At 32.8% G+C, this 23,099-nt stretch overlaps 6 protein-coding genes across 6 annotated transcripts; 3 read left to right on the top strand and 3 right to left on the bottom strand.

Moving 5' to 3' along the window:
* The first annotated feature begins 497 nt into the window (after positions 1-497).
* Positions 498-1,660, top strand: LOC107193420 (pyrimidine-specific ribonucleoside hydrolase RihA-like). Its single transcript, XM_015582861.1, has 4 exons — positions 498-689; positions 767-1,067; positions 1,130-1,266; positions 1,337-1,660. Exons 1-4 carry the CDS (start codon positions 498-500, stop codon positions 1,658-1,660), a joined length of 954 nt encoding a protein of 317 aa, XP_015438347.1.
* A 1,312-nt stretch (positions 1,661-2,972) lies between these two features.
* On the bottom strand, positions 2,973-4,268 carry LOC107193564 (dehydrogenase/reductase SDR family member 4). The gene is made up of 5 exons (XM_015583036.1): positions 4,065-4,268; positions 3,771-3,948; positions 3,437-3,661; positions 3,217-3,351; positions 2,973-3,140 (listed from the first exon to the last, which is right to left on the bottom strand). Exons 1-5 carry the CDS (start codon positions 4,175-4,177, stop codon positions 2,973-2,975), a joined length of 819 nt encoding a protein of 272 aa, XP_015438522.1. The 5' UTR covers positions 4,178-4,268.
* Positions 4,269-4,953: 685 nt separating this feature from the next.
* On the bottom strand, positions 4,954-6,551 carry LOC107193482 (peptidyl-prolyl cis-trans isomerase E). The gene is made up of 4 exons (XM_015582933.1): positions 6,421-6,551; positions 6,142-6,311; positions 5,368-5,727; positions 4,954-5,271 (listed from the first exon to the last, which is right to left on the bottom strand). The coding sequence occupies exons 1-4, from the start codon at positions 6,452-6,454 to the stop codon at positions 4,954-4,956; spliced, it is 882 nt and encodes a 293-aa protein (XP_015438419.1). The 5' UTR covers positions 6,455-6,551.
* Positions 6,552-6,758: 207 nt separating this feature from the next.
* On the top strand, positions 6,759-8,570 carry LOC107193419 (succinate-semialdehyde dehydrogenase [NADP(+)] GabD). The gene is made up of 2 exons (XM_015582859.1): positions 6,759-6,779; positions 7,024-8,570. The coding sequence occupies exon 2, from the start codon at positions 7,047-7,049 to the stop codon at positions 8,568-8,570; it is 1,524 nt and encodes a 507-aa protein (XP_015438345.1). The 5' UTR covers positions 6,759-6,779; positions 7,024-7,046.
* A 662-nt stretch (positions 8,571-9,232) lies between these two features.
* LOC107193575 (ancient ubiquitous protein 1-like) lies at positions 9,233-11,234 on the bottom strand. The gene is made up of 3 exons (XM_015583049.1): positions 11,097-11,234; positions 9,655-10,562; positions 9,233-9,573 (listed from the first exon to the last, which is right to left on the bottom strand). Exons 1-3 carry the CDS (start codon positions 11,135-11,137, stop codon positions 9,341-9,343), a joined length of 1,182 nt encoding a protein of 393 aa, XP_015438535.1. The 5' UTR covers positions 11,138-11,234; the 3' UTR covers positions 9,233-9,340.
* A 1,768-nt stretch (positions 11,235-13,002) lies between these two features.
* LOC107193584 (TBC1 domain family member 14-like) lies at positions 13,003-14,868 on the top strand. The gene has a single exon (XM_015583058.1). It carries the CDS (start codon positions 13,003-13,005, stop codon positions 14,866-14,868), a length of 1,866 nt encoding a protein of 621 aa, XP_015438544.1.
* Positions 14,869-23,099: the final 8,231 nt, after the last annotated feature.

Here is a 23,099-nt window from a genome sequence, read left to right as displayed (position 1 = left end):
GCCATAGACCCTGCACGGAGGCCCCGGTGCATAAATACCATGCACATACTGACCGAAATTCGGACTCAATTTTCTTAAAATTTAATGGCCAGTTACAAGAAAATGTTATTTTTTACTCATTTGTTTCAATTAGAGTCACTACCATTCCTATTGTATTAGTAGTTACTAGACATCTTTATACAATAAACACACTCAATGTAATTAATCTTTATTATCTTCGAAAAAATGAGCAATAGTGCATTGAAGATATTTCCCTTACTATGCTATTAAACACATGAACGATAATAATAATAATACTCACTACTTATATAAGTATTTTTATCTTGATAGAGTAATAAAGATATCACTTATCTTCCTAAACAACTTATCTCAAAGTAGGTGGATAAATGCTCTGTGAATCTTTCATGGTTATTCAGTTGAGATTTTTCTGCCTTGAAAATCAATTAACAACTACTAATTTCTGAATTACTTAATGTGAAGTTCTCTAGTTAAATAAAATGACAGAAAAAAACTTTATTATTGATTGTGATGCTGGTGTAGATGATGCATTAGCATTGATAATATTGATTGCTGCTCACAAGCAAAAACAAATTCAAATCAAAGCAATCACTTGTGTTCATGGAAATACTACAGTGGACAATGTAGTTAAAAATGTGTTCAGGACATTGCATGTTTGTGAGACAACAGATGTAAGTGTAATTTCTATAAATAAAATGTCTAATTTGATTAAAAATCTACTACATTTTCTTTGTATATCAATTTATAGATACCAGTGTTTCAAGGGGCATATGAACCTATACTTTATACACAGCATACTGAGAAAGCTACTGAAGACAAATACCATGGCAGTGATGGTTTTGGAGATGTATATATTACCAGTGTAGATACAAGTAAATTACAGGCAGAACATGCAGCATATGCTATGAATAGAATTGTAACAGAGAATGCAAATAACATTAGTATTGTATGTTTGGGTCCTCTAACAAATGTAGCATTAGCTATAAAAATGTATCCTCAATTTGTTAATAATGTAAAAGACTTTTACATTATGGGAGGAAATGTAACAGGTACATCTTTCGATTTACATAGATTAGTTAAAACGTAATTATTAGAAATTTTTTATTATTAGCACAGGGTAATATAACACCTCAAGCAGAATTCAATTTTTACATGGACCCAGAAAGTGTTCACATAGTTTTCAATAATAACAAAAAACCTTTGTGGTTGTTACCATGGGAAACATGTTTAAACTCTCACATTACACATGTATGTATAACAATAAGGAATTCTTTTAAAGTACCATACATATTTATAAAATAAATTCAATTCATTTCAGGACTGGAGAAGAGATGTACTAGGTCAAATTGATACAGCTTGTATGCGACTCATGAATGATATTGAAGATGGATGCAGGAGAATCAGGAAGAAACATTTTCCTACATACATTATGTGTGATGCAGTTTTAGCTGCAATTTTATTGAAACCAGAAATTGCTCAAGACATAGCTCAATATCATGTTGATATTGAATTATATGGCAATAGAACAAGAGGTCAAGTAGTGCTTGATCATTTATTGTCAAATGCACCTAATGTGTTTTTAATTAAACAGTTTGATTCAGAAATATTTAAAGATCTGTTAATACATTCTGTTTGTGTATGATTATTAGAAAAAATGATAAAATCAATAATGTAGACAATTTTACATACATACATATGTACACAACTAACATAAACATTTACATATTTTTATTTATATTTGCCCTGTAATGCTATGTGATAATAAGATTAATTTTATATACCATTGAATTACCTTCATAGGAATGTTTAACGTTTAAACATTAAAATACTGTACTATTTACATTGTACTATGAAGTAGCACAAATGTAGGACACACTACTACTCCATTATGAAATATATTTATATATATTATATGATCTAAAACAACGCAAATAACAGTTGGTTACAAAATTTATACTGTTTGTAAATAACAACCAATTAATAATAGTAGGTTATGTACCTTTAAAATAAAACATTACATATTTGGCTTCATTGCATCCTGACATTCCTGAAATTGTCTTCTTGCTTCCTTATTTGATTGCAGTAACTCGATTAATTCTGCATGTATAACGTCATTTTTTTGTTCAAGGTTATCCAAAACAGAATTCAGCTGATCCAATTGAGCGTTTAACGCCTCAAATTCTAAAAGTATATAAATTATCATATATGCAAATATCTTGTGTGATAAGTAAAAACATTTAAATAGTTCATTCGAAAGAAAGCGGATTACAAATATATGTATGCAGGTTATTCGAAATACCGAATAAAATGGAAAATATTTACGTTGTCACGTAGTTCTTTTCTAAGAAAACATATTTACCGGTATCGTTATAATTTTCCTCCACAATTTCGTTTCCCCACTCATTCTCATCATCGTTTTGATGACTTTTTTCTGGTTGCACTGCGTGTTGGACCATATTTTCATCTGCCATTTGCATTAACTACATAGCATTGGTATCGTTGGTATCGTATGTGAACATTGTGAATCAGTATATTTATTAAGAATAAAGGTGTGTCTTTTTTAGGTACTCAAGTAATAATGAACATGTGTGTGTATTTATATAGTAACTAAATATATACGTAGTATTTAATTTAAAATTAAAGAACACGTTTTGCTGTCAAATTGTTGTATGAACATTTATACAGTGCAAATTTGTATGTCTGATGGTTAAATACAATATAAATTTTGGTGTTGCGTATTGTTTAAAATGTAAATATTACATTAATGATTATACATAAATAATTGCAGTCGAATAATCAATTGATTCAAACACCAAGGAAAGTTCAAATACTTCTTTCAAGGACAAGAAATATAGGAAATATGTTTTATTTAAAATTACAAATGTAGAAAAAGACAGAGTACTTTTAGTACAAATTAAATGGAATATGTAACAATGTAGTATCTGTAAACGTCTTTAAAGTCTGGATCTTATTCCACCTGTAGCAACAATAGTTTCACCAGTAATATAAGCAGCATCATTGCTTGCTAAAAATGCTGCTACCCCTGCTATGTCATCAGGTTCACCAAATCTCTGCATTGGTATTGTTGACTTTACTGCTTCTCCTGTTGCACCTTCAACAAGCTATGGAATACACATATATTTTACATGTGCACTTTTTATTACATAAAGATATATAAAAGTATATGTAAGTGCATACTATTTCAGAAAATTTAGTTCTTATAATACCAGGTGCTATGCAATTCACTCGAATTCCTTCTGATGCAAGAGTTGCAGCAGCAATGTTGTTCAAACCTAACAATGCTGTTTTACTCACAGCATAAGCACCTAATGTCTCAAAATAAAAAGATTCATATAGACCTTAATGTAAACATCATTTGTCTATAAACCATAAAGGTGAACAAAATTTAATTACTTACTGTAATTTGATCATATGCTGCTATTGAAGATATAATAATCATTGATGGGAATTTACTTTTTTTCAATAATGGTAAAGACTCTTGCATTAGAAGAAAGGTACTTTTCACATTGACATCAAAAATTTTGTCCCATGCTTCTTCAGGAGTGTCGAAAAGTGTACCAAATGTTGGATTTACAGCTGCATTTGATACAAGAATGTCTAAACCACCAAATTCTTGTTTTGTCTACAATATACTTATTAGTGATAGTGTTAGCAAAACATGTATTGTACATAAGTTTTAAAAGAAATCAATATTATACTATAAGATATAATTGTTTAAAATTCATGTTTACTTTTTCAAAAAGGTTATATCTCTGTTCCTTTTTAGCGACATGACATACAACACCAGATACTTCTAGCCCCTCAGATTTAAGCTGTTCCACAGCTTTCTTTACGTTTGTCTCTTTACGACTGCTGATCATGACCTTGGCACCTTCCTGGGCCAAACGTTTTGCAATTGCAAAACCAATTCTGTAATAAAAATGTATTTTCTTTATTAATTACAAATACTATTTATTTGTATCGAAGAGGTTAAGTTTTACATAAAGAAATATTAATAATAAATTATAATCGATGTTTTATCTCACCCATCTGTTGAAGCTGTCACAAGCGCCGTTTTTCCTTGTAATCGGTTGCATTTTAACGGGATCGAATTAACGCTAAGCTTTCGTACGGTTTGATTTATTGGAGCACGCAACATTATGACGAATTATAATAAAAACGTTAATATAATCGAATTATTTAATAAGTAGTTCTTGTTTCCTCCTACCCTCGAAGAAATGTGAGTATATAATCACGTGATTACTGTTTAAATACTTTTGAAAACATGATTGTAATCATGACATTACACATTTTTATCACTTTCACATCAATTATATTTCTACAAAGTGGAAGATAAAATTAACATAATTATTTTTTATTATAATTTGTTTTACATCTCTTATATAGTAATATCTATTGCTATTGATTACAAAACAAATTTCAAACAAAAAATTATTTTGATAGTTACCTAGAAATTATTAGATTAAATTAAATATCATTGTAAAAGTTTCAAGTACTTTTAAAAGTTCAAAAATACGGTAATTCAAGAAAATGTGTGCAATAATATAGTCATCAAGTTTGTATATCTGAAATCAAGTCAGCATTATACTTTGAAATTCATTGTTGAAGGCTATAAAATATTTGAACATTATCAGTAGTTTGTATAATTATTCTGTTATGGTTGCTAAGTGGATTGTAAATTTTCTACATATTTACATAGTCATAATACTTCAGTTATTGATTTATAATTACATTAACAAATATGTTAAATATATACGAAAAATAGTACAATCTATTATTAACTTTGTCTTTAGGTCACATTATTTCACACTGCACTTTCTTGAAAAGTTAATATTTATTAACAATTTTGTATTTTTAATGCAAAATTTACAACATTACCCGAATAAATTAGTAAAGTTTCCAGTTGCTTATCATTTAAGTTAATTCTCCACAAGCTGTTATAACTACTTTTTGTGTAGGGGTGCCCGATTTTGTTCCACATTTTTCGATTTTTTTCAAAACATCTAAACCACTAAGTACATGTCCAAATACAACATGCTTTCCATCTAACCAATCTGTGCGAGCTGTACACATAAAGAATTGGGATCCATTTGTGTTTGGACCAGAGTTTGCCATCGACAAAGTACCAGGCCCTGTGTGTTTTAATTCAAAATTCTCATCATCAAATTTATTTCCATAGATTGACTTGCCCCCTGTTCCATTGTGGTTTGTGAAGTCTCCTCCTTGACACATCTATGTTAATGTAAGGAATATTTATATAAACTTATTTTTTTAATGAAAAAATATACAAAGATTCTTGGTTACATGTAAGAGATAAATAAAGCATACAAAATCTGGAATAATTCTGTGTAAAGTGCTTCCTTGATAGCCATATCCCTTTTCATGAGTGCATAGAGCACGAAAATTTTCAGCAGTCTTCGGCACCACATCAGCCCGTAGCATCATAATAACCCTGCCTAGTTCTTGTTTTCCAATACTGATATCGAAATAGACTTGAGGATTTTGCTTTCCCTTTTTAGACTGTACCACTTCACCTGACTTAGCATTGTCATCGCTTTTGAGAGTTTCACCTGCATGTTCTTGCAACCAGGTGTCATCAGCCCAAACAGGTTTTGAGGAACCTTCTTTTATCTTTTGCGGTTTTGCAATGTTTACTCTTATTGTTCTCCCAAACAGCTCAGAATCATTCTGTTTATTAAAGATAAGGTTTGACAAATTTAAAGATAAAAATGATCAATATTATGATGATCAGATAAGTGGTATTATTTCTCGATCCATTTTCACATATATCTCACAGCAACAAATGAATGTTAATGTTTTTTTTTATTGAATCAAGTATGTGTTAATAATAAAAATTCATTTTTAATGGTTTTTATGATAATTATACTATAGGAGTACATGGAATTATAGATTTTTATAAACTATTTTATACAAACTAGAATTAAATGTAAATTTCAGTGAACAAAATACATAGTCTAATGACAACGCTATATTTTAAAATGAGATTAAACCATTTCAATTAAGGAACTGGTTGAATAATTTTTTGTTATGAAACTACATTTTTAAATAACTTAGAGCATGTATGTTGTTTTATATATGTACCATATTATCAATTGCAGCTGCTGCATCCTCAGCACTTTCAAATTCAATGAAAGCAAATCCTCTGTGTTTCTCTGATTCATAATCCAGTGGTATCTGTACATCAACGACTTCACCGAAAGGTATAAATGCTGCATGTAATATTTTCTCATCGACTTCTTCGGCTAGGCCTCCTAAACATTAACAATAAATGTTGGTGTATTAAATGTACCGAAATAAACATTGCGTAAGTTAAGCGTAGGTTATAGTAAAATAAATAAATATTTACAAGTTATGACTTACCCACATAAATAGTTCTTTTTGTATTCGTACTCATGTTCGCGAGAAAAATCTCTTTACACTTCTTCCTTCTATGATAATAATATTGTAATACACAAATAAGTCCGATAACAGTTTTATTGACTGAAAGTCGCCGGCGCGCCGGTAACGCACACTACTGTCACACAAAGAATACACTACAGAACACGTATAAGTCCCTTTAATCGGAGTAAAGCGGGAATAAGTTACATAAGGTCAATTTGTCGATGAAATTGATAACATGAATTGATAACGTCAATGTGATTGAAATAACCGTTTATAAACGAACGTAGTATTCAATTGAAAGTACAAGTGTTACCTCCTCAGTATTTTCTACTCCTGAGGTAAGTATAACTCCACAATGTGTAATTGATATTCTCCTATATAAGTTTCAATTGCAGAAATCTTTCGTTTAATAGTTTTGTTTTTAACGTAAAGTAAATTAAAACAGACATGTAAGAACTTTGCATCTAGTTTTTCTATTTTTATTCAATGTTGTTATATTGTTATCGAAGTTTTTATAAATACATATACGAATTTCAATTTTTTATATATTTTTAAGATTTGTGGTGGTATTTTATGTTACAGATTATTACTTGTCTAGTGACACAATGTTCCACAATATGTGTACACTACAAAAGTGCGCTTCATACCATGCCTTGACATTAACTCGATCAATGCATCTTCTAAAAGATCTGGCATATATAAATGGAAAATGGGTAGGAGCAAGCAGTAAACAAATGTTTCCTGTTCATAATCCAGTTGATAAATCCATTATTAACAATGTGCCTGATATGGATGTTGTGGACACAAGAGCAGCAATTGATGCAGCATCTAAAGCTTTTGAATCATATCGTGCAACAAGTGCAAGAGATCGAAGTAATTTGCTCAGAAATTGGTACAATCTGATGGTGAAGCATTCAGAAGATTTGGCACAAATTTTGACTAAAGAAAATGGAAAGTCTCTCGCTGAGTCTAGAGCAGAAATTAACTATGGAAATTCCTTTATTGAGTGGTTTTCAGAAGAAGCTAAAAAAGTTGATGGAGAAGTGTTACAAGGTGGTGATCCTAGCAGACACTTATTTTTACTGAGACAACCAGTCGGAGTAGCTGCTTTGATTACACCATGGAATTTTCCTCATGCTATGATTACTCGTAAAGCAGGAGCAGCTCTATCTGTTGGGTGCACATGTGTAGTAAAGCCATCTGAAGATACACCTTTAACTGCTTTAGCAATGGCTGAACTTGCAGAAAAAGCAGGATTCCCAAATGGGATCTTTAATGTGGTTACAACGAGTCAGAAAAATTCTCCTTCTGTGGGTAAAGAATTATGTGAACATCCTAAAGTAAGAGTTTTATCGTTTACTGGTTCCACAGCTGTAGGAAAAATTTTGTACAGACAATGTGCTTCAACCATGAAACGACTTAGTCTTGAATTAGGAGGTAATGCACCATTTATTGTTTTTGATTCAGCACAGTTGGATATAGTTATAAAAGGTGCTATGGCAAGTAAATTTCGTAATACTGGCCAGACATGTGTTTCTGCAAATAGATTTTTTGTACAAGCTGGTATATTCGATCGATTTGTTGAAAATTTTTTGGCAAAGATTAACACTGAAATTAAAATGGGCGATGGTAGTAAGAAGGACATTACACATGGACCTCTTACCAAGGAAAGTCAGTTACATAGTGTGCATGGACTTGTTACTGATGCAGTGAAAAAAGGAGCAAAAGTACATTGTGGTGGTAAACCATTACCCGAGTTAGGACCACTGTTTTATGCTCCCACTCTTATAACAAATGTGACTGAAGATATGGTAATATACAATAAAGAGATTTTTGGTCCAGTAGCAGTTATTAATAAATTTGATACTGAAGCTGAAGTTATACAGAAAGCTAATGATACACCAGTTGGTTTAGCTGGATACTTTTATTCTCTTGATGTATCACAGATATTTAGAGTAGCCAAAGCATTAGAAGTTGGGATGGTTGGTGTGAATGAGGGATTGATTTCATGTGCAGAGGCTGCTTTTGGAGGGGTGAAAGAATCAGGCATAGGTAGAGAAGGATCTAAACATGGTGTTGATGAGTATGTTGATATTAAATATGTATGCATTGGAAATATTAAGCAGTAATGATTCCTTCGAAAAAATACTCAAATTAGCGTATACTATAATATTAAAAATCTTGAAGATTTTAATAACATTGTTTAAGATATTCTTCTTTTAGTTTATTCTATTTTTTTTAACAATCAATTTTTGTTGAAATAAGAGTAATATATTTTTGTAGTAAAATAATAGAAAAAGAAGAAATATCTCAAATATTTTTTGTAAAATTTTATTGCCAAGTATATTTTAGAATTTTTTGTATTCAACAAAAATGGTACACTATTTATGAAACTAAATGTCTTCCAATTTTTTCAATGATACAGTAATAGAAATGATAAGAATGCTATAAATAATAAAGTGTAGTTTATATAAATTAATATAAATGGATTATTATTAGTTATTTATATCATGTAGTCTGTTATACTTTCAAGTATTACAATAAAATTAACAAAAGTAGAAAAAAAAGTTCTTAAGCTAATGTAGTTAAATACATTTATTTTTATACATGAATGACATATAACTAAAGTTTACTTTATTTGTATAACAGTAAACAATAGTAATAAGAAATATGTGAAGAGTATTGAATATCTAAAGTACAGTCTTCCAAAGTTTGTTGTTTATAATAATACTACACAATACATGCATAAAAAGGTTAGGTAATTTGTAAAAATATACAGTTGTATTTTAGAAATAAAATTATATTCATATTATGTAATAGTAAATATACATACAGCAAAACATTACATACTTGTGTTCAATGAAGATACAATAATCACAATAAAACTGCAGTAAGAGTGTCAGCAATTTTTAAGTCCATGTTTTTGAATATACCTTTCCCTGGCTTCCCTTATCATTTTAGCTTTTCTTTCCTGGAAAGAAGTTCCTGAGCTACTGTTATCCTTTACCGTGCTTGTTTGCACTTGATTAAATGGTGCTGAAGGTGCAACACTTGTCTGACTTGATCCTGGGGTATAAGTAACTATGCCATCCAGAATATTGGCAATGGTAATGTCAACATTACGTGTTTTCACTAAAATAATCATTTCCATTTAAATTATTATAATATAAATTCTATCATCTGTAAACTAGTAATAACTGTTTATTTACATACATAGATCTCTGAGAATCACATTATGAGGGACTAATGGAAGCACTTCGCTAACTTGCTGTACCATTCTTTGTACCTCAATGCTGTGTACAATTTGTGAGTTAGGTGAACTTCTTCTACTGAGCCTTCTGCTTTGTGTTTTCTCCATAATACAACGCTTTTCAAATTCTGCTTTATCTGATACAGTATGAGAACTCGTCTTAAGTCCAAGAACACTTGTTATATCTTTTTCTACTTCCCGTGCCAGTACTTCACTGTTTGTATTTTGCTTGACTTTCAGGTACTTAAATGTGAAGACTGTGTAAGGAACAAACATAAACCAAAAGACATCAGTCCACCATGTAGATGCCAATGAAGTAACACGAATAGGTATGAATTCTGGTCTCCATGCTTTGATTGCAATTGGCTGAACAGATGGTTCTATAGTGAATGGCCATGAATTAAACTTCAATAAAGCTACACGACTATTAGTTGTACTGAACTCAGGTTGCAGTACAATGTTGCTCTTTGAAGTTGAAAGAAACTGTTTTATGTTGGTAATTAGAGCTTCTTTACTACTCATATCCATCATTTGTAAACCTAGCGCATTGCTAAGAGTAGTGGATAATTCCCACACACTGGGAGTTAATGCTTGTGTAATTTTGTATAATGCAAAGTGATCCAAAACTGAGACATTATTGGCAATTATGATTCTTGATTGATGATTTTGAACTTCTCCTTCAGGAATTTTTACCACAATGCCAAAGGCAAAACTGAACCCATGATTTAAGAATACTCTAAGAGCATTACAATCGGATAATAGTGATGCAAGAAGCCAAAGTTGCAATGCAGTTAATAATCGTAGTAATACAAATATAATGCCCACTGGAGTATATAACAATATTGACAGAAGCCGCCAACCACTAGGAAACCTAAACAACATATTTAATTTAAATGTAATGTTCATTTAAGTACTGGTTGAAAACTATGTTATATTCATTTGAATAACAACATATAAATATATTGCATATATGAAAAAGAGATTTCAACTAATACTTATGAAACTATTGCTTATAAGTGTTAAATATTGTTTTCATATTTGTACTATTGTGAAACCGATAACATATATAGTAAAAATTTATTCTTAACTCGACTTGTAGAATGTAGGTTATTATAGGTAATAAATCTGATACATACTTCATGAAACTTAACTTATTAATATAAACTGTTCTTGCAAGACTCTACTACACAGTTCTTACGTTACAAGTTTTAATATTGAAAAAAATATTTTATATGTTTTGTGTAGTATCCATATGCTAATAATATAAAATCTATTATTGCATACAATTGATTATACTCAAGTCATATAATTTGATGGTAGTACGTATTATTAAAAAAAATAACGGTTTAATAATATTATTCATGAGACGTTATCCAAATTCATTGTTTATAGGTGGTTTCTTTACCTGCTTTTATCAAATAAATCCTGAATATCAATTTGTGACATTTCTTACAACGAACATCTGTTATGTTGAAGAATTTACACTTAACGATTATATTTCAATGAAATAATCACAACTGTTTGTTGAGTTTCGACAATGACACGACTGATATTTGACCTTTTTTAACCTACTTTTCAGTAGCTTTCAATTAATACGAATTTTCGTTTTCATCAATTTCCGCAATCAGCTGTTTTGACAGAGACAACCTAGGGATTTTTACTCTAAGTTAAAGTACCGTTCTCAATTAGAAAATTTTAGGCATTCTATATTTTTCCAGTGCTTATCACATTTCATCTAAAGCCATCAGGTTTGATTCCTTACAAGCAGAATCGGAATTGTATAATTAGGGAAAAATTATCATATTTTCTGTATTTAAGTCTGAAGAATATTCAGTTGTGTAAAGGTAACGAATATCCAATCAAGGTAAAGTGCAGTGAAATGAGAAACATTAAATTTACAACGGCAACGAGAAAATGATAGAGTGGCGCTATCTTTCCAGTAGAATGTGGTACTAGTTGGCTAGTAGCTGCTAGTAGCTCGAACAGTTTGAACTGCATTTATCATTCCTTATAAGACATGAAATAGTAATTAAATACGTGACAATCGACACCTGGATTAGGCATAACATCAATTAGGCGTATACAAGAAACAGTCTACAACTATTGGTAAGCGTATACAATCATAATTTACACAATTTTTTTTGTATCTTTTATTATACACATGCCATTGATTCTCGCGGCGTTAGAAAGATTTCTTATTTCGACTGGTGACTTACGATTTGTCATAAATAATTATTTTCATCATCGATGTTTAAAGTTAATATTGTTATTCTTTTCTAATATTTATATGCCACTACTGCAAGACAAACTGTTATTTCTATTGAGCGTAAAAATACTAATTTTAAAGATACGCAATTGCTGATGCTGTTGGATCTTTATACTAATTTTCTATATGCATCAGTTTTAGATCTATTGTATTTATAACAATAGAACTATACATAGATGAATATTTAATTAATTTATTTATAAATATGACAAAATTAATGTTATCAATTTAACAAGAAATAGTTAAGTGGTCACGTGATTTCGTTACTGTCGCAGTGGCAAAGATCATAGCCACCACATATAAGACAAGTTTTCTACTATTCGCTGTTCATTGCGACATCATTGAATAGAATATTTTTAATCTAATAGAATATTAACTGAAAGATCATTGGATATTTTTACTACACTTGTGAATAGAAAAATAAATACAAAACTTTCGTCGATGTGTTACTGTACATACGCATCTGTCAGTTTCGATTCAGTGTCAAGTCTGTATCAGAGCATCGTACACAATCGTACAGTATCAGTATGTTAAATATTTATCAATGGAACTGTATTGCTTCATGTCAGTGTTTGCCACTGTTTGTTCACGAGGAACAAAAACTTTATTCTTCGATGCTTTTTAACGTAATGCATTCAACGGAAATGGTTCACGAATACAAACACTGAAAACGACTCTTCCCACAGAAGACAGTTCGATTGGGGAAAAAAACGCGATTGGTGAATTTGCTTCTGTTTATCGCTCGTGTCAGAGCAGAAACTTGGAGACAATTGTCATTCGGAACACTTTTGAATCGAATAATACCCATGATATGACGAATATGCTAAAACTTCGAAAATTTCCTATGTGGGTGTTGTCTCAGCGTGTCGTAGATACAATTAAAACGATCGACGATACGCATTTATAGCGTTATCGGAAAGCGATGAAGAAATATGCTCATATACAACTCCGCGATTGTTATACACGAACAAGCGACCCTCGATTGGTGTGTCCTTACTGAACAAATATTTAGTGTGTTAATAAGGTTAGAGAAGGAGCACCAGTCATGAAGAGTCCTGTGTCTCAACACTTAAATGGAAATAGTCATTCTGTCTCGTCACAGAATGTTTCTCCATGTATTGTGTCCCGTTATGGGAACACATCTAATAACTATCAGGTACTGAAAGTATCTGGAAGAGATTCCAATTGTTATATAGCTAATAATATTGTCCCAAAGATTGGGAAACAGCAGCTAGTGTCATTGAATGGAGATTCTATATCCTGCAATAGTGTCAACATTAACGAAGCTTTGGCATGTGATGTGGCTTCGGCACCTGCAGTAAAAACCAAGGCACTTTGTGTTCATATCAGAGAAAACAAATGGTATGATGCTGGTAATGTCGTTTCTGTAGGAGTCGCGGGAACTAGCTTAAATCATGCATTGGAGAGTATGTCCTTAGCTTATAATCCCACTACAAAACAATTATATTCTTTAGAAGAAGTGAATGGATCTAATGATACGCAACTGGATTGTAAATCTCAATATTTAAATTCATCTTGCAACCAAAAAGAAGAGTCTACAAATGGGATTTCCAAAATCGATGAGGATAAATATATCAGATTGGAGAGTGGTAGTGCAAACAGTAGTCCTAGAAACAGTTTACCACGGTCTTGTAGTAGTACTGTGTCTTCCCTTAGTGAAGTTTCCCCCACTGGTAGTTTCTTGAGTTCTGATGAACAAGTTCCAGAGAAAGTTGAGAAGTCCAAGCGTTGGGGATTAAATACAATTTTTTCTAAGAATGTTTTTTCATGGAAGAACAAAGATTCCCAACAATCTACACCTACCAGTAGTCCGTCAAGGAATGTAGACAAGGTAGGAGGAAGTTTAGCTCTAATTCAGCAGCCAAGACCAGCAAATTTACCAGCAAAAAATGCAGTCGAGGAAGAACGTCATCGTAAGCAATATAACGCTATTCTAGAAGCAGCAAGGAAGAGGGAGTTAAGAGAAGAAAAGGAACGCAAACAGCAAAGGGAGCTGCAACTGAAAGAAGAAGCAAGACTAGCAGAAGATTCTCAAATTTGGAATGTACAAATTCTTACTAAGTTTGAGAGTATTAAGAATACAAAAAAAGTACGTGAATTATGGTGGCGTGGTCTTCCACCTAGTGTTCGTGGTAAAGTGTGGAAGTTAGCAATTCCAAATGATTTAAATATAACAGCCCATCTTTACAATATATGTTTGGACAGAGCAATGACAAGTCCTCTGAGTGACACACTAGCTGCAATCAAATTAGATGTATCTCGTACCTTTCCTACCTTATGTGTCTTTCAAGAAGGTGGACCACTATCTGATAGTCTTCAAGGTATTTTGGCAGCTTATGCTGTTTATAGGCCTGACGTAGGTTACGTACAAGGTATGAGTTTTGTGGGTGCTATATTATCATTAAACATGGAACCTCCAGATGCCTTTATTTGCTTTACTAATTTATTGAATCATCCTTGTCACAGGGCTGCTTTTACATTAGACCAAAAACAAATGGACATTTACTACAAAGTATATTCTAGTGCACTTGCACACAAGCTGCCAAAAGTTTTTTCTCATTTCACAGAAGCCGGTCTTAGTCCAGACTTATATTTGTTAGATTGGTTGTACACTATATATGCCAAAGCAATGCCTCTGGATGTTGTATGTAGAATCTGGGATGTGTTCCTCAGAGATGGAGATGAGTTCCTTTTTAGAACAGCACTTGGCGTATTACATTTATATCAGGAAGAATTATTGAAAATGGATTTTGTACATGGAGCACAATTTCTTACTAGGTTGCCAGAAAATTTGCAAGCAGAAGCTTTATTCAACAGTATTAGTCAAATGTCTACTACTGTTGGAACAACAACGTTCCAACAAATGTTAGTTGAATTTTCTTCATTGTAATTTTGTGAATTATAATGGAGAGTTAGAAAGGTAGCTGGATTTAAAGGAATGAATCTCAAATACTATTTTTCTTATTGTGATCGATAAAGGATATTTTCTATGCTGAACATTTAAATATGATTTACATAGATTTTAAAGAAGTACATTTTCCGCGAATTTTATTTAATTTTAAAATGTAATTTGGAGTAATAGTATGTTCTCCTAATTAATACAGATGAATATTGAATATCTTTTCCAATGATAATTTTTTACAGAGTAGTATCAATGCTTACTTTTCTTAGTTATTTAAACGTACAGAGTGTTTGTTCTTTTATTAGATCTCATTATATGTGAAATTAAAATGCTGAGAGATGTGATATCTGTTTAATACATTTAAGATACATGAAGGCAAGAGCTTCCCACAAAACTATAACAAATATGTTTCAATAAGTTAATTATGTAATAAATGAGGAATGCAAAAATATTCTGCTACTGAATGAGAAAAGTTAAAAGTAAAATGTTGAAGTACAGAAGCTGACATAAATTTGATATACATATATATAAATATATATACTCTATTTTCAACTAAAAAATATTAGGATATATCATTTCTAAAGTACTCTTATGGAGTTCAGAACAAGACAAAGTTATTATCATAACTAAAAATTTTATTACTTATTTATTGTTTCAATAAGAGAAGATTTTATGTTAAAATTAGTTACTGTCTCAAACATACACCTATTTATCAATTTTAGGAAGACATATTGTATTTTATTTACAAAAAATTCTTTCTGTTCCTAAGATTGAATTACATTTTTACATATTATGTACTGCATATATTTGGTAAACACTGGTATGTGTATAAAAGTATACTATAGTGTATTGTAAGTTTAAACTATCTTTGGTACATATATTAAAGTTTTGCAAAAATGTGAAATATTTTGAAGAATACTCAAAGTATATGCTCAGATTTACATTTATCATCTCTAGGACAAATATATCACATATATATGTTATCACAAATAAACAGGAAGATATTAATTGCAAAAGTCAACATGTACTTATTATATGTATTGAAAAATGACAGACACTAAACTGAATACGAAGCAGATAGTAAAATTTATGTGCCACAGTGTGTATATCTTGAATGAAGAATGGTAAATTTTAGCTGATCTCTGATTTAAGATGTGTCTGATGCAAATATAATTTATTGTAAAAGAAACGAATGAGTAATATACAATATTTAATGTATTGTATTATCAAATGCACTTCCTAAGCTTTAATGGTACTGAACGTAAAACAAGTCCTCGTAAGTTGATAAACTGAAACAGATTAATATAATAATAGTAAAGTAATTTAAGGAAAATTAAAGAACAAAATTAATTTTCCATAATAAAAATTGCATAATGGTTTAAAGAATCTCGTGAAATTCTATGCAATTGGTATAAGATTATATCAAGACTTTATCTGCCTATGAGTAATACTTTAAACTAACTACGAAATCTAAATATCTAATGATAGAATTAATGAATTAATTAATCTTTATTCATTAATACAGATGAAAAGAAATATCAATAATATATTTTCCGATATTTACAGTAAATAGAATATTTTGCAAATTTTTTCATTCATTACATGGCATGACGATATTGTACTCTATTTTATTTGTTATAACAATGATTTATAAACACTCAGTTGTACATGTGGAAAGTTTCAAAACCTTTTTTTTTCAGTGGCCTTTATAATGAGCACACAGTGTATTACACATTTAAGAATTCACAATCTTTCGAATCATTGGACTTTATTACAGACACACTTCAAAAAAATATTTTCCTACAATCTCGCTATTGAAAGTATATTGTATGTGCTTGTTACATAGTGCTTTACATAACAAACACTCTTTATTCAATAATTTTCACGTTTACTACATTTAATTTCTAAATCATCCATGATATACCAATAGACTATTAAGTACAATATATACATACAGTACTAGTACTAAATGAATTTTAAAATTTCACTGTATAGATAATTCGAAATACAAGCACATTGCAATAACTTTGCTTATAGCATGGCTTGACGCTTCAGATCTTAATAAGCTATATAAAATAATCATCTAAAAACATAAAATTACATTCAACTAAGTCTCTCTTGAAATATAAGCAAACTAATAATAATAAGAAATGTTGTAATATTACGTACATTCTTTCAATGACTTTTATTTTTATTATTTTTTTTGGGGGGGGGGGAGATGACAATGAACAGTTATATGTACTAAAGAAAATGATAAGCTTTTATGTCTAAGCATAACTGTGCACATACGTAAATTACATATATATTTTATAATTGATGTGTCTCGAATGTACATTAACGATGTACACCACTCTTATAATTTATAATACTTTATTCTTTTAAAAAGAATAGTGGAAAACTGAACGTAGACTCGGAGCCTCGTGGAAATCCGTGATATCCTAATTTTTAATTGACAATACTCTCATTCCATCCACTATTCGGAGTTAATACCTATACACTAACGTTATATAGGTGTCTACATTAATCGATCCGATTGTAAATACGTGCGCATACACCTGCAAGTAATAAGATACAAACGAACAATATGTTTAAACGGTCACAGTTACGTCATGTTAATTTTCTTGAGCGCACGTGTAGAGACCGTGCGTTGGCGATTACACCCGAATGATTATCGACGAATCGTATTGACATAAGCGGTACTACATTAATTTTTCAATTAGTGGAGACACGACACAGGCGTAATTCCTATTTCGATAAAACTTTATTTAATAATGTGCCAACCTGTTAATGGTTGTACGAATAAAGGGTGAAAGGATTGTTCGGTGTTTCTTCGTGTATGTCGTACGGTACGATGTGTCCTTTCGTTTATTTCGATAGTTTTAAATGTGTGTGAAGTCGTAATTTCTGTAGAATCTCGTGAGTTTCTCGCCTTACTAATTTAGTACTGTTTCGATAATCTGATTGTAAATTGTAGGGACAATTACCAGGCTGCGGATGTTTATGCAAAATTCACTACTTTGTAGTTTGCTTCAGGGGGTTGAAAATGTACACACTTTCCGTTTCCTCTATCGAAGCTTTCGGCGGATTAAAACTGAAAGTGAGAAACTTCGCTGAAGTTTTCGTTTTATTCAGTCTTTTTTTTACAGCCGTACACGCCGTGAACGCATAATGTCCGCAGTCTATTGATTAGGTTAGCGTAAATTACAAATTGTACGTATGTGTTCTTGCGTGTAAACGTGTTCGTCGTGAGTTCGTGTGGAACGTAAGTGAGATACATGTAGGCGTATCTACAATTAATGTATAAATGGGGAATCTCTGTCATATCTTCGACATCTACACGTATTATATTTTCGATACGTCTTTATTGGATCGAATGTGAAAGAAAAAAAAAAGTGACGTTTTTACATTTAGATTATTCGTAGCCGCTGTTACATCGACATGGTCTCTTATGGATCGTTCAGTCTCATTATAAACGTGTACCACTTAATATGTTCCGTGACCATTCGAATTTTCGATTCAGATCACTTTTAGTATCGAAATATGCATTAACATAGACTCGTTAAAATTTTTAAATATCCGTTCCCCTTAACAGCAAAACATTAATAAGTTTCTTGTCAGATATTTAAGTAAATTTTCTGACAAAAGTAGTGCGGCCACGGAACGTATTGAACACGATCGATCAGTATTAAATACAATTTCGAGACGTAAAAAGTCATTGTACGTGCAATTAAATTAAATTCGACTTGTATTCTCGATTTCGATTGTATTGCTATTCCTACACGTATCTTATGCCAGTAAAGTTTTGTTGTTCAGTAACGGTCGAGATTAAAATGTTTCGCGTGTAATAAATAATAAACCGGAACATCTCTGAGTGCAAAATTGGACACATGTGTATGGACGAACAGTCGTGCATGATGTATATAATTGGATCGTTCGGGAAGTTGGTAAAGTTTCGAAGTCACTGTTTTTATTACTCTCCTCTGTGTATATTTCGAATGTTCTTTTTTGTGGGAAACACGAATCTATTTGGACTAAGAAATTTCACAGTATCTACTCTACTTGCCAAACGTTATCTTGTCGGATGATTGTTACCTTGGGCCATAGAAGCATCTAAAAACGTGAGCTTTCAACTGAAAGGATAAACATTTTATGTAACTGATGTGAAGAAATTATTTTTTTTAAAAACTGGAAGTTGTGAGAAATAAAAGTAAAAAGGTAAATTATAGTTATTAGGTACTGGTGAGGCTTTCCGATGTAAGCTGTGTTCTTTCTAGGAAATTATCCCAAGAATAGCTAGCACTGTACTTCATTAGGAGTCGTGTCGCGTGATGAAATGGTTAATCGATTAATTAAAACATCAAAAAATGAAAGTGATATTTCCAGCTGAACACGATTTACATTCGAAAGGTTCGATTGTATGTAATAACTGTACGACGAAATTGACAACTATAGACGCCAGTTTAACCCTTAAAAACGTTACGAACTTTCCGAACAACCTCAATATACGTGACACTTCTGTGTTCCTTGTCGTTAGTGCCTCTCGATAGGGGAACTCATTGTATATTTTTTACGCGTTTTATCGTGTACATTTACCCTTAAGTGCAATATTGTAATATATATTTTGTAAAGAATCGAACCCAGTATTTATTTTCGGAAACGTGAACGTATCTGCGATGATGCGTGCTCCGTAAGTACCCAGGACGGGTAGAATCGACTGTGTCTAGGGCGGGGGTACTGTCAAACGAAATTTTTACACGGGGACGACTGGTGCGCATAAAAGGGAACTCGGGGTGTTTGGACCCCGAGGTCCACGGGGGAATTGGATGAATTTCAAGTCGTGAATAAATATCACTCGAAGTTTTCGTATTCATATCTCTTCGAATATATCTAGCATTGTAATGGATCTTAATGGTAATATACCGAGAGATATTTTGTGTATATATGGACGCGCGCGTGCTTGCTTCGTGATTTAAGGGTGGAATGTAAAACTCAATACCTATTTACTGCAATGATGTAACGACAACTTTTTTATATCATGTAATCGACGGCAATGAAATTACTATATATAAACGTGCGTGTATGTTGTACTACTCTAAATGATGCCAGCGACATATCCCAATGGATCATTTTTCGTTCGCGTACGAATAAAATTATACGTCGGAACATTAAACGCGTGGTTCTCTTTTCATGGTTTCCCTTATGACCCGAAAACTGTTTTATGTGATTATTTGGTATTGAAGTAGATATAAGAATAAACGTTCAATGCATTTGGCTCGATTTTGATGGGGTTTTAGCACATACTTTTATTCACATGATTCGTTCATATAATGTGCATTTGTTTATGAATTTTGAAAATATATACATATATTGTTACAACCCTCTGCATACGTATAAGAATCGTAATGTAAAAGTATCGGGGACGGTCAATTAAAAATCTGAAAAGAATATAGTCACATTTTTTTACGCTTTCTCTACAAAATACTGTTCCCCAAAAATTGTGTTTTTATTCCTTGTGCCAATTAGCTCATTTTATTTATCGCGCAATTGTTGATTGCATGATAACTAATAATGATTTCCCATGTCTCACCACGTGGAGGTTACTGCGAATGGAGACAGGCCCCCTTTACGCCTGTACCGGCCACTTAGCAATATTTTCCCAACGAAACTATAATTCTTTTTTTTATATGCAGAGAACTCTTTATATGATCTTCACACGACGAGAATTCTTCGTGTGATTTTCACACGAAAAGTTATCTTGATACGATGATTTCTGAAACAGAAACTGTAGGGATTAGAACAAGACATTTTTGTTAGTTGTGAATATTTGATTCTACTGAACTTATACTTTGATTCCACGATGATTCCTAAAACAGAAACTCAAAAGAATATAATAGTACATTTTTATATTGATTTAAATACCGTTTTGTAATCAATATTTTTTTAATGAAATTCTCGTCTAAAAAAACGTCATATGGCGCCATCTAGTGACGAGGATACGTCACTAATTGGATACTAGCTTGGAGGCTTTGCTGTAGAAGGCGCCACGAGTGTTAAAAAACTGCATTTACATTAAGTATTAAATTAAAACAATAACTATTACTTAAAAATGCTACGATCGACAAGTATTAATGTACAGTATCGCTTAAAGATTGTTCCCCAAACAGTCTCTGACATCGTTAGAAAATATATTTATTGTCAATTCGCGCGTCTTTCAGTACATTTCAAAATGTACTGTAACCGAGAGCCCATCCGCATCTCATATTCCCGCCAGTTCTTTTACCTAAACACGGGAAACCCGAGCATTTTCAGCTCCCCGATCGACTCAACAACTCCACCACATCCCCTGTTCACCGAGGATACGAACTCATTTCATAATGGATTCGACGTTGTGCTCGCGTATACAGTGTGCACACACGTCAGATACACACGCCGAATTATCTCTCGGCGGCACGACGATTTATCAATTATTCAGCCCGTGACGAATATGCATAAAGTATCGTGTCAACGGCGATTACAAACACGCGGGTATGCATAGTGGGCTCTCTTGATTCCATCGTTACGGATCATTCCGCGGTTATCCCCGGTTAGGGATCGTGTGTCTGCGAAACAATGTTGACTCTTTGGTCACGGGGATTTGAAACACGGTACCCTAGTTAGGAGTGGGAGCCGATAAATTAGGGGAGAGCTAATCCCATTCGGAATGAAGTATAATTTAACGTAAGGTAGCTACCGGCATGTTGGGTGCGCGAGTTCATTTTTTTTTTTTTTATAATGGGAGCCCTGGGGCGGAGAGGACCTGTGGATTCCCCATCCACAGAAGTTCCCCTGTCGATGGCGAATGTTTTCGGAATTAATGCTTTCTCGAGTCGCGAACTGGGTCGGTTCCAAGGGATCAAACGGCGGGCGGGGCGTCGTATACGTTCGGGTATCGAGTGTTGCCTCGCGGATCTATTTAACGGATTTCAAATTAATTAAATCTTCGACTGGCTCATTACCGTTATTCACGGTTACGTTGGCAATCCAATTAAATGTTACGACGCTAGATGCACGGATGCGAAAGGTCTTTCGACAATAAATATATATATTATTTTCGACGAGTTCGAGCCACGCGGATCCCATGGATGATGTTTATATCATCAGGTTTTATTGGTGTATGAAAACGGGTTCTTACGTTTTACCGATGCTGCTGCTCCGTGGCTCGGCCCTGTTCTTCCGTTCTGCCCTTCCTGTCGAAACGCGGCAGTGAGCGTAAATTGTTTTCCGACGCAGAGTTATAAAATCGTGGAAGAAGTACGTACCAAGCCCAACACTTCGGCTGATATGTCACCCACATTCTGTCACGGTTTCGGTGCGGGCTCTGACAGCTACAGATGGATTTTACTTAACGAGGAATAGTTTCGTCGAGTATCGAAATTTGTCATCAATTATGAATCGAAATTGTTATCTATTTCGTTATTCCCATGGTTATAACGAGTTATGATCGATAAGGTCCGCTGGGTCGCATCGCGTGCATCAGAAGGCATATCGTCGCCCGAGTTCTTAACTGTTCTAACTCCATTTTTTAAAAATATTTAGTTGATCGATTTACATGTGTGTGTAGAAAACAATAAATACTTTTTTACTTCCAGTTGGCCCTTCGTAGTACAGTGACGTGGGCCCTACTTTGGGTATGATTGTTGGCAAAGTTGTAAAAAAAGGTGACAATTCTGCATCAAAGGCCCATCAATTAAGAACTAGAGCGACGGTATTCACACGTGGTCACATGTTGCTCGATTTTGAGCCTTCGGGGATCATGCTCGAAATCCTGGTCATCGTAGCGTTAAGCAAATGTGTCTGTCGGGTCGTCGGGGATCTACATTCGTCGTCCATAAGAACGAAAGACGAATCGGCACGAGTTGGTTGAGCTTCACAGGCATAAACCAATCAGTCTAATAGAATATCCCCCTGGTTCCCTATCGAATGATTCATAGGACGTCGCATGGGAAGCGAATTTATTAATAAGAAGCAGGCCAAGCCAGGCCACTGGACCGGCTCCGAACTGATTCGTCATTATTACATGGGCTCTCTGACCCAGCGATCTTAACGTCCAACGCTAATTGGTCGCCATATGAACGCAGTTTCAGCGGTTGATTTATCACGCCAATAAATAGCCGCCTCGCTCTCTCACTGTCTCTCCCTCGGCTCCGTTGCGACTGGAAATGAAGATTTAACGAAAGGAT

Source organism: Dufourea novaeangliae, unplaced genomic scaffold, assembly GCF_001272555.1.
Source record: "Dufourea novaeangliae isolate 0120121106 unplaced genomic scaffold, ASM127255v1 scaffold6, whole genome shotgun sequence".
NCBI classification, from domain to species: domain Eukaryota; kingdom Metazoa; phylum Arthropoda; class Insecta; order Hymenoptera; family Halictidae; genus Dufourea; species Dufourea novaeangliae.
This window is presented reverse-complemented; position numbering and strand designations above follow the sequence as displayed.